Below are 12,214 nucleotides of genomic sequence, written 5' to 3'. Positions count from 1 at the left end.
GCTTATGAAAGTCACGTATTTTCTCAAAGCCAGTTTCAAGCATACAGATCCCATTTCTTTGCAGTTATGCTCCCAAAGGTCTAGAAATACACATCCTCTAATCCTGGTGTACAAGCAAGAATTAATTTTTCACTGCTACAAATCTAGCGTGACACTCTGCAATTTGTGAAGACTTCAACAGACTGAGTTCTGGAAATGTGAGATTTCTCACTCACAGCCAGCGAATGGTTCCCAAACTGCCATTTGCAAAGCTGTGATCCACCCACAATGAGCATTAATTTGAAGCAAACAAGCATGCCAGATACTACTTGACTGAAGGAGATGTACTGTGGAACAATTCATGAAACCACAAGTTCATTTTGAATTGAATGTAATTCAAAAATATGGACAGCTCTTATCGTGGTCCTGGGGTTTGGGCTACACATCAGAACCTGGCTCCATATTTTGCAAGGGACTCAACAGAACTGACAGGCAAGCAGAAACTTTAAAAATGCAAGCTTCCATGTGGCACCCTAAACTGCAACCCAGTGCATGTAACCAAAACCTCTGAAGTACCATCTGACTGATGTCAGAATGACTCCACAGCTGCTGCTTTCCATTTCCATTTGTCACCAAGTCATTACAGGTATCTTCCAAAATAAAAATTTGAACCTCCAAAGGCTGTATCTGTTTCTCTGTAGAAATCAGAGAAAAAATTTCAAATGCAGCAGACAATGCATGCACTGTTTACATTCCCTAATTCCCCTTGAGTTGACCTTGGCCATTTAGCTAGATAAAGCCCAGACAGTCTTTACCTGAAATTCTCAGTCTGAACATATGCTTCACCCCTTCTCCAAGTCAGAATTAATATCTGCTCTTCAGCACTCCAACTCCATTATGTGACAGAGGAAGGTACAGGTGAATAAGGCTGAAGTTCGCAGTCAGCAATCATCTGCCAGTGAATCAACCCACAGGCACTACAGTATGTTTGTCTACGACTGGAAACAGAACAGAAGTATCTGAGGAAAATTATTTTTAAGGGGTTATTTCCGCATCATTTTCCTACATATATACCTTATGCTATGTACTGGGCTACGACCTCATAAACATTTTAAGGTTTTTTATGTTCACACCTTTCTGTGGCCATGGAAAGTTTTTGGGTAACAAGGGTAACATTTAACTGCCCAAAATTCAGGATGCAAAGAAATACCTGATTCTAGTCTAAAAACTTTCCGAAGAGCAATTTTACATGTAAGGATCCAGCTCTGAAGTTTCTGCAAGACTCATTTAAAAACCCCAATCCGTGCCTGCCGGTGGTGCATGGCTGCTGCAGAAGTCAGGGGTTTTACTTGCCAAGAGAGTATTTCAACTTGTCTTGGGCTCCTGGGCCCTATGCAATTTGAATGCATATTTGCTCTAAAGGGTATGTGCTTGTCTCGAAGACTCTTAAATAAATAAAACAAACCCCAGTGTTTTCCAAATCCACAAATGAAAGTGCTACACTAATTCACATAAATCCCTTACTAGCCTAGATTTATGGAGGCAATTCTAACAACAATTCTTGAAGTAAAAATAAATAAAACACACCTCATGAACTTTATACATGCTCTTCAATCCATTGTGCTTTGCTGTCACTATAAACAGCAAGTACTAATGCTGGGCAACACACAGGCTTCCATTTCACATTTTCACCCTCTAAGGTTTTAAATAGATATTAACTTCAGTTGGTTTCCCAACAAAAAAGTCTGTGATGCTCACAGGCCTAACACCAAAAGGTTTCTTTCCTATTTAGAAAGTTGCTGAGCTAGGACAGAGTCAAGATGACATCTCTCAGACACGGTAAAGAGGGCATCAGCTCCACAGTGCCTCAAAATTATTACTGGCACAACAATTTATCTTACATAACTGAGAAATTACTTCAGTATCAAGCTATCTCTGCAGAAGTTCAAAACAGCTTAAGTGATGTGTTACGTAAAGTGCTTATATTAAAGTGTTGAATGTAGTGCTTTGTAAAATAATCTTCATCCACTCTGCAGAATGCAGAAAAGGTAACATTAAAGGAAAAAGGCTATAGCCATTTCCAGTCATTAACATAAGAACTACCCCACTGATAACTATGGTTCCTGGAAATGTCCATAACTGCCTCTATCTCCTAAACATGTGACAGTATTTAACCATGTTTTTGAGTTTCCAGGGAAAACTGAAGTTAGAGGCGGTGACAAGCGGCTGCTGTACATTTTCTTTAAATTTGTTTCGGGGTTCTGAGCTGTCACCTTCCATTTTTTAAAATTTTTTGTAAATGGAAATTTAGCAGATTTCTCAACCATGGAGGGAAAAAAAGATGAAATTCCAACTAGTCTGGCTATGAAGATCCTCACCCATGTCACAGTCAAACGCCAGAGCACAGAGTTAAATCCGGATCTCCCACACCTATGTGGGAGTTCTGATCACTAAGCAACTATTACAACAGGAGTTTAAAAAAAAAATAAATAAAAATATCTATCTATCTATATATATATCTTCTTCATGCTGTGCTCCAGGGGCATAGTTCACATTAGGCTATGTCATCCCAATGTGGAACCAGAAAAATCTCCAGGCTCAGAAAGTTCCACTGAGAGAAAATAGCTTCTTGGTTTTATGACATATCTTAAAACACTTAAGTAAAAAAGATGCATTACACTAAAGAAACACTACTAACTTCCAAAATAATCATCAGAACAGTGCTGTTCCTGAATTATACTGATTGACAGAAAAATCACAGCAATTACAAAATGCTATATATAGTACTAACAGGTGTGCAAACAGTGTCAAACACCTTGAAACAAACAGATTTTCTTGCATGTTTCTGCCATGCCTTTGAGCACACTCTGAGCAAGCTATTGTTAGGAAACCCTGGACGAATCACATAAGAAGAAAGAGCAACTTATACTAAGCAGCTACAAAGAAAACAGTTATGTCAGTTATGGTGCCTCACACAGTTCACTGAGATGGGAATTGACTTTCATGTTTGTTTTCAACTGTTCACTGAACTGTTTATTAAAACAGTAGAAAGACATGAAGGTAAAAATAGCAGAAGTGAGACAAACACAAGTTTCTGCGGAGGTAGAGGACAATGCGAATCCCTTCAGGAAACCTCTGCCTCTCCTTGAGATATAACCGGGTAATACACTTTTTCTCAGCACTGGAGATCCTTTTTTCAGAAACTATGAGAAACTCTACCCTCAGAAACTATATGGACTTTTAGCAAAACTTTAAGATGTGCATGTAGATGACCATTTTTTGGTCACAAACTACTGTATCAGCAATAGCAGAAAGCCTAAGCATCAGCCCCCAAATAAGGAATTATCTGGCCATAATGGGAAAAAAAAAAAATACAACCCCCCTGCCACTACCTCTGCTTCCAGTACACCATGAAAAATGCAAAGGTCTGCTAATGGATAAAAACTCATCAACTTTAAGACACAGACAGACAAACTAGCACACAGATTACAGGCATATACACACACAAGTATGTAAGTGCACATATCATGGGTGGAAATTGTTTACTCAGTCTAATGTATATTCACCAGGAAAAAAAAATGTGAAGAGCCACTCTATTAATTTGTCTGTAACAACAACTCCATCAAGCAAACCTTACTGGTCCACTATTTATTCACCTAAAGTACACAGAAACTGCTGTAATATCCTCCTCAATCTTATGTTTGAATCTTATCAGCACAAATAAACAGTTCTTTCACCTAATGAGCCTACATTTATGTGCTACAGAAACAAAACAAAGGGCCACTGACAAAAGTATTCTATCTACTACATTTATTTATAGATAGTCTAAACCATATTTGATTTTAGAGTTCAGGATAAAAGATGTGACAGGATTCAAAATAATAAAGCAGGATCTTTCTGAAAACTTCCCCAAAATAACCATGCCTTAAACATTAAAAAAAACCCAAACAACAAAACAGCAAACAAGCAAAAAATCCCCCCCAAATATGTGTGGTGGGAAAAAAAAATCTGCTCTCCTACAGGCATGTGATGCTCTATTTCATTCTCCTACAAGATGAAGAACTGAAGTGATGAAAGAGGTAATTAGCTGTTAGTTATTCCAGAGCAAAAACACATTTCTAGTGATTAACAAAAAAATGCTGTAAGAGATATTTATAATAGCTTAAAAGTAAAGAAGATTAAAAAGACAAAAAAATGGGGGAGCAATAAAAAAGCTAATCTACCCCTCAAAAAACCCCACTGTAACCAAAAATTATTGTTCTAAATCAGGGCAGATGACACATGGAGGGTGGGGAGGGAAAAAACAAACAAATTCATAAGCAAAATGTTGGGTTTACACCATTTCACAGAAAAAAATAAAGATTCATTAACATCATTACATTTAATCATATGCGTAAAGATAACTATTGCTATGTAAAGTTGTCAGAAGACGTATTTGAGCCTTGAATACATTATTAAAAACAAATGTGTTGAAAACGAAGATAATAAAAAATAAGAAAATGTGAATAATTATAAATTCACTTCTGTTTTCCACAAGTAATTTAGCTGCCATTTAGACCTCAGATTATTTTTTTTTACATCTTTTCTAGTAACATTCATCTCCCATTCTTCCAGCAAATGTTGTACTTTCCTTCCTACCTTCCCCCCCAAAACACACTAAGTGTCACCTGTTTTCAGAACTCCTTCCTGCTAATATTGCCCTGGTTTTGTCTGAACAACTGTGGTCATTACTTTTTTCTCTTATCGTTGTTTGTTATGTGCCAAAGGGTCACTGTTGAGTCAGACACTTCTGGCTGAGACACTTCATTCCTATTCTCTGCAGATACTGAGCATGGGTATGTCCTAGAGGAATAAATACACCTTAATTTTTACTGTTATTCCTCTAAGAAATCTGGGCACAAAAAGGTCTTTCCTTCATTTTGAAAGCATATATGGCACCTTACCCGCTATACCTCCTCATAGCATTAATGGAAGCCACGTGGCTTAAAAACCAACACAACCCCTCCTTCTGCCAAAAGGAGAACAGAAATCCACTGACAGCAACATCATCTCCATTGATAATTATTTTGAACGGATCGGAAAGATTCTTAATAGGTTGTGAGGAGATGTACTCACACAAAACTTAAGGTTGTATCTTAACCATCTTGACTGATCCTTAAAGCAAAACTTATCAGATCTCTGCAGCAATAATTCTTGCACTTAAAACATTAGGAAAGTACTGACAATTTCTTTGAGGTTTCATGCATTTTATTATGTATTTTTGTCATATTAGAGTATTCATTTGTCTTTCTTTTGAATACTAACACTGATACTGAAATCAGCCTTTTTACAAGTAATTAAAAGTTCATTTGTATTGTAATCAAATTGATGCAAACAAGCCACTAACGGATTAAAATTCTCTAGGTCACAAAATTCCATCATCTATTTTCACACCTCCCCAGATCCAAACACATCTACATTCTCACAAAGCCCAGCTTACATACAGCCCTTTCTCTTTCTATGCTTAGAAAAATGGACTTAGAGATGCAGCTACACCTAGTGATCAGCAGCAGATCACAGCAGGCAAAACTCTGGAAGACATTACAAAATTCAGAAAGAAGTATCTGAATACATTTGGGTGAACAGACTGACATAGGAAAATTTATTGCTACTTTTTTTTTTCCCCTAAATATATGACCATGTGCTCCAAATTGGTTTTGGTGTCTTTAGCATGTAACATTACACATCAAAAATAACAGAACTGGAAGTTACCAACAAAATCAAATGAAATTAAATGAAATATGAAGAAGATTCTCAATTTTTCCTACAGAAAATGAGTATGTAATTCAGCTGCATTCACACATTAACAAACCATTTCTTCCTGGGAAAATTTTCAAAACTACTACTTCTTTACACAAGAGTCTTAATTGTGAGCTGAAAGGTTCATAATTGCATGTCATTTCCTGGGGAAACATCTTCAGAACTTAGTGATATAGCATAGAAATAAGTGTTTGACAGTGATACTAACAAGCTTTAAACACCAGAGATATCCCTCTCAAAAAGCATTTCCTTCAGCATAAAGTTGCAACACATGAAATACAGGATCAGTTCACAGATCCTGACCTTACAACATCACTGGACTTTGTTCCATCAAGTCTACACTTACTCTCTTCCCTCCAACGATGCAAACTGAAGGGATTGTTTCAGCAGGAATGTGTAAAACTGACCCGGCCACCAGCAACTCGTCTGTTTGACATTTTCACTGACCGTCGTGGGATGTGGGTGAGCGCACATGAGAAATAAACCATCCCCACATGTCTCCAGGTCAGACTCAAATGATATTAGTGAGGTGGAGTTCAGAAGCTTGCTCACTCTACCCTGTTTTGTGATTTGCCTGGGGATTTGGTCTCTCTAGCTGTCAATCTAGCAACTTCTGTGAGCACTAAATATATTACTATTTCATACATTATATGCGCTTTTATTGTTTCAGGACACTGTGATTTGTTTTCCTCATGAATTCTGACGACTGCTAAATCATGAGACCAAATAAACACCATAGCAGTTATTTCACCCAGTGTTATTACATCCTTGCAATATTTTGTAGAATTTATTTTTAATTTCTGATGACATTTCATTACTATCTTTTGAAACCAGAACAGCAAAATGAAGTAAAAAACCCCCAAAACAAAAAACATACCCACCATATAGTTTCTTTTTTGATGAATTGTGCCACTTCCAAAGCCTTGACTCATTTTTACCTGAAGCATTCTAAAGAACATTCCAGTTTACATGGGAACACAAATTTTATTTCATTTTTGTAACTGTAAAAAGTTTTTAAAAAAAAACCAACATCACACTTAGAAGCTGATTTTTCAAAATGCTTCCATTAATTTGCTGGAGTATTTTAAATATGAATAGTCTTAGATGTAAACCAGAAATCAAGTCATTCACCTATTCACCTAACAGCTGTAATAGCAGCAGCAAAAATGTCTTTAACAGTGGGAAGTTTGATTTGAGAATCTTCCCCCACAGCTCTCACTGTTTAGTGAGGCCAAGTCCATGCTATGACCTATAGCTGGAATCATTTTGTAGATGAGCTGACAACTGCACCAGACACTAACAAAGCTGCATTTTCGCTACCATATGTTACTTCCCTTAGAAGATGCAGGAATACAGACTTGATGGATGTGTGGAGAGAAAAAAAAGCAGGTGGAATAAACAGTGCAAACAAAAGCAGAATTTGCTAAAGTGAGATATAACTACAATTGGAGCTCTTTGTTGCTATTGTCATCAGAATAGCTATTACAGACTTTCAAACAGAGATCCTGAATAGTCTGAGAAATCTCTTTAAACACAGTTAATTATATCAGAAACTTCTTATTTTCTAGACATTGCTAGGAGCTTCATTTCAGCTAGGAGAGGACCTATGAAGACTTAACCTATATTCTTTCTTTTTCTCTGCAGTCACCAAACATCAACATGATCACAGTAAGTTTCAACTTCAGCATGTCAAACTTCTTCCTTACATCTCTTTTCTGGAAAATATGATCCTCCTTTTTAAAGTGCCTACACCCAAAAATGAGCAGATTAATCTAAGACACAACATCTATTCAGAATGCAAGGTTTTGCATTTTTAATCCATGAAATAGCTTGAGAATTACTATTTTTTACGTAAAGCCTTTACTGCTGACTAGGACAAGTAATTTTCAAGTTTTGTACAGCACTTTTCCTCCTTTTCTTCTCTTCGTAATTGCCACTAGTCCTGGTTTATTACAAACAGCCTTTTACAAGCACTTTTAGTCAGTCTGTCCATCCCTCTCAGCGCAGTAAGACTCATTCCTGCTCAGAGAAAAACTAAAACTTTTTAAACCAGTGCCATAAGAAGAGTATTAACATACAACCCTGGTGCTTTTCACAGCAAGAGAGAACACAGCAGACTAATAAGAGCCCTCCCTCTGTAAGAGTCAGCTTGTAACCAAGAAGCACCAATTTCAGAATTCAGGCTGTGTGCACATTTACATCTACCTGAACACGAATGCCTTCATAAAAACACAGTTTCCAAGTTCTATTGTACATTTCCTTGCTTTCAGTTTCAGCTCCCCGCTTTTGTATTTGACAGAACTCATCCCATCCAGACCCTTCAGGTTACGTGAGATCAAACATTTAAGTTTACAATGTCCCTTCTAACTTCACACATCTCTATGTTTGACCTAAACCCCTTATAGGAGCGAATTGCTTTCCCTAGCGTGAATAACCTACCAAGGAGGTGGAAGAAGGAACACGGTGGAGGCAAGTGGCATTTTCTATGATTGAACACCACTTTTCAGGGACTTCTGTAATATTAGCATTCAGCCTTCACATGAGACCAAGTTAATAACATTTTGCTAAAATTATAAACAACGCCAGCTAAATTAGGTGTGCTACAGTTTCTAAGAAAGAAACTACGAAATAGTAAAAAAACCCAAACCCAAAACTAATCTTGCAGAAAGAGCCCAGCTACTTTCAAAAACTTAGGATAAGCAGCCCTGTCCATTTAAGACAATGTTTTCAGTAACCTCTCTTGGAATTCAAATTCTTGAGATCATTTACTTCTTGAACTGATGAATCTAGAATTTAAAAATCTTTAGTTAAGGACTCAGAGAAAATCTCATTAACTGTAAAGCTGCTTTCAAAAGATTACTTGAAAGCTCCCAGGCCTTAGAAAGCCAAGACCTGATATTTCAGTAAGATTATTTTCTAAATAAGAAACTCAAATAAGACAATAGCTGAATGTAACATTAGAACAAATCTTTGTGAAAGGAATCAGTCAGTTTAGAAAAGGGCAAAAATAAAAATGGGACTATAAATGCCAAGGCTCTTAACTCACACACTGCTACTCTGCTTAGAGGTGTGGAGTTGGCTTTGTTTCTTTTCTTCTTTGTTTGTTTTTAAACTTTTCACAGGTTAGTCATATAACTCCCATCTGCAATAAGGGACAGCTATTACAAAAGATAACTACCCAACTCAAGGATGGATTTTTCTGTCATTTAATTTCTATAATGCTAATGCATCAAGGTTTCAACAAAAGAAACAGCAAGTTTTCCCCCCAGCCAAAAATGACACCCAGGCACAAGTTTCATATGGTAAAGCACAAAAATGGAAATATCATCAATTTTGTTCCAAGTGCTGAGAATCAATACTAAAAGGAAAAAAACCCTGTACATGCATCTTCACAAATAATCTTTACTTTCAATATTTAACATACATGTACATATGCAGACATGGGGAGAAGACAGGGCAGATTCCGCATCCCATGCCATCCTTTGCAACCTCAGTGAAGTGTGTGAATAGCAGCCTCTGTTACTGAGTACTTCAGGAGGTGTGGAATTGCACCCTTGGAGTAACTGCATGCACAAGTCATTGGTGAATTGTCTGCGGTTTATAGCACCGTTCTCCCCACAGTGTGTGTCAGGTAAATGAATACAATGGATACAAATCAAACAGTAATGTGGGATTGTTCTTCAGCAACACGAACAGCACTTCAATGCTGGCCCCAGTACAGTATCAGCACATTGCATGCACAAGCCATTTAAATATCCAGAAGAAGGGTCGCCCCAGCTTAACTTTAAACAAGAAGTAAGACAGTTCACATAGGTCAGCAATGAGTTACAGATTTGTCTTATTAAAGCAAGTGCTCCCATTGAAGTCTGGACGCTAGACTTCCAACATTAATGAGTTGTAGAGCTAATATTAATTGAGTCCAGTTTCATAATTCGCTGCAGAGTACAGTTTCCTTCTAATAGGAGTGTTTGAAAAATATTTCATCATTGTTACATATCACCTTGGAACAAAACATTTTTCTACTCGGAGATCTTCTGCCTCATCTGCAGTAAAAATGCTCTCAAGAAGCTAGGGGAAATGCAGCTACGTATACAAGAGGTCCCTGGAACCAAATATAAAACCAGAATTTTTAATCTTTTTTAAGAAGTTTTAAACCAGACCACCAATTCCTAGCCATAAACTTGGTTTAGCTACAGCGCTGCATAGAAGCAACATGTAATGTGCAAAATATAAACTATTTTGTTGCAGCCTGAGCAACAAGGAGCCAGAAGTATTGCTTCCCACCAGATCAAAGCAAACTTCGCACGAGCTGAAGACCAGATGTCTTCAATTTAACGTGCTTTCAGTTGCACTAACTTCATGTTAGGAACAAAACAAACCAAAAAAAATCCTGAAGTTACTCTTTGCAGCGGAGCACGCAGAACTATTTCACAATCCAAATTTCTGCCTAAAATTACGGGTTTGTCCAACATACAAATAGGACGGGGGTGCAAGCAGGGGACTCGAGACCAAGATAACCATCTGCAGGTCTGGGGCTTCGGAGAACAGAGGAAAGCTGCCGCTGATGGGGCACTTGGCCGGGCTCCTCTTGGCTGTGAACGCCGGCACCCATCAGCCGAGGGCAGCTTCTGCTCTGCCCTCTCAGGTGCCGCTCGGGGGGCTGCAGGGAGCGCGGGGCGGGGGCTTTCCCTTCGGCTCTGCCGGCGTCTCACAGCCGCACCTCCGAGCAGCGCCGAGGGCGGGGAGCGGCGGGGGCCAGCGCCCAGGCACCGGCGGGCGGGCAGAGCCGCGGGGCCCCGCCGGCCCCTCCGGGGAGCACCGCAAGCCCTCCTTTCCCCGTCGCCCCGTCGCCAGCCGTGGCGGCGGGCGGAGCGCCGGAGACCGGCTCACCTCGCCCCTCCGCCCCCCGTGCCGGGGCAGCGGGAAACTTTCGGGAAGTCAGCGGCGGAAAAACGCCGGAGCGAGCCCGAGTCCCGCCCGTCCCTCCAGCCCTGCCCTAGGGCTGCCCGAGCCCCGCCAGCCTCTCGACCTTCCATCGGGATCAGGGGCGCCAGCCGAGCGGCATCCCGACACCGCTGCCTCCTCGGGACACTTTTTCCACCCCATCTACGCAGCGGTTCCGAAGTGTCAGACCCGTCAGGGGGATGGGGAGCAAAAAAAAAAAAAAAAAAAAAAAAAGATACAGAAGAAAACAAAAACCCAAACCAAACCCCCACCACCTCCGAAGTGCCCGCGCTTCCCCCTGCCCCTCCGCCGCCCGGCCCCCGGGAAGGCTGCCCGGCCCCGGGCTGGCGAACCGACTCCTTACCTGTGAACGTCTGCGCTCCCGCTGCCAGCAGAAGTCCGGCCAAAGTAACCAGGCAAGTTCCAACTTTCCCCATATTTCCAGCCCTTCCTGCTCCGGATCCAGCAAAGTGCCAAAGTATTTGCCAAAGTAGGAGGCGCCCCTCTCGCCCCCCTCCAGTCCGGGGGAGCAGGCGAGGAGGGGGCAGCCGGACTCCCGCTCTTGGTGCCCCGCGGGCTGTTCACCCTTCCTCTCCCTCTCCCTGCAGTTAAGAGCAGGGAAGAGGCTGTGAAGTGGCCGGCGGCCGCCCGCCCGTCTGCCTTCCTCCGGCCGCGCCGCTGCCCCGGGGGCCGTGCGGGTACCGCTCGCCTCCCCCGGTGCCCGAGGGGACACCCTTAATCCCAGAGCCTCCTCGGCCGGCGCCGCTGCTAGTCCCGGCTCAGCTCGGCTCCCTGACTGACTCGCGGTCCCCCCCGGCGGGCGGGCGGGCGGGCTGAAGGGAGCGCGGAAAGTCACGCCCAGCCGCCGGCGCCGCCGCTCTCCCCCGCTAGAGGGCGAGGCGGCCGGGCCCCGCCGCCGACAGCAGCTCGGGGGCGACCGCCGCCTGTGGGGGCGAAGCGCTCGCGTCTCCTTCCCGCCCCGCTGCCCCAAGCGCGGCTCTGCTTGCTAAGGAGGTGGTGGCTTTGTGCCGGGGAGGACGATGTCGAAAGCTCGTGGACAAAGTGGGGGGAAGTGAAGAAGGAACCGAAAAAAAAAAAATCTCAGCTAGGCGTCTCGGTAACTTTGCCGCGGGCCAGCCCCGGCCAGAGCCGCCGGCGCTGAAGTTGTGGCCGCCGTGGGTCGCGGCCCCGCGGGAGCGAGCGGCTCGGCCCCGGGTGTGAGAGATCTCGCCCCCGCCCCGCCGCTCTGGCGCTGCTCCGAGCACTGGGACAGGGAAGGGGAAGCGCAGGAGAGGCGGAGAGCGCCGGCTTTCCATAAGCGCTTCGGTTGGTTTGTACGGGCGGTCTGGAGTCTGTCGGAAGAACTAGCTGGAGGCCACCGCTCAGCCTTCCGCGGGAACCGCAAGCGTGAGAGCCCTGCCCGCCCGGAGAGCGGCTGATACCGAGAGGGAATTAAGATGTGAATAGGTTCTCCTGGCTGGCGAGGAGCGGC

At 42.4% G+C, this 12,214-nt stretch overlaps 1 protein-coding gene across 13 annotated transcripts in view; it reads right to left on the bottom strand.

Annotated features, from left to right (window-relative positions):
* The window catches only part of PTPRM (protein tyrosine phosphatase receptor type M), a 454,918-nt gene extending 443,426 nt beyond the window's left edge, over window positions 1-11,492 (bottom strand). For 8 of the 13 annotated variants that reach the window (XM_042031118.1, XM_042031154.1, XM_042031200.1 and 5 more), the window contains exon 1: window positions 11,087-11,491. In XM_042031118.1, the coding sequence (XP_041887052.1) occupies window positions 11,087-11,159 (73 nt within the window). In that variant the 5' untranslated portion in view covers window positions 11,160-11,491. Of the gene's footprint in view, window positions 1-11,086 lie in introns of all 13 variants that reach the window. The other 5 variants (XM_042031191.1, XM_042031209.1, XM_042031227.1 and 2 more) reach the window with 2 other exon arrangements.
* Window positions 11,493-12,214: the final 722 nt, after the last annotated feature.

The sequence above is a fragment of the Corvus kubaryi genome, unplaced genomic scaffold, assembly GCF_017639235.1.
Source record: "Corvus kubaryi isolate FWS band 111438036 unplaced genomic scaffold, C.kubaryi_AGA036_p1.0 132, whole genome shotgun sequence".
NCBI classification, from domain to species: Eukaryota; Metazoa; Chordata; class Aves; order Passeriformes; family Corvidae; genus Corvus; species Corvus kubaryi.
The sequence above is the reverse complement of the archived record's forward strand: the minus strand, read 5'-3'. Positions and strand labels throughout refer to the sequence as shown.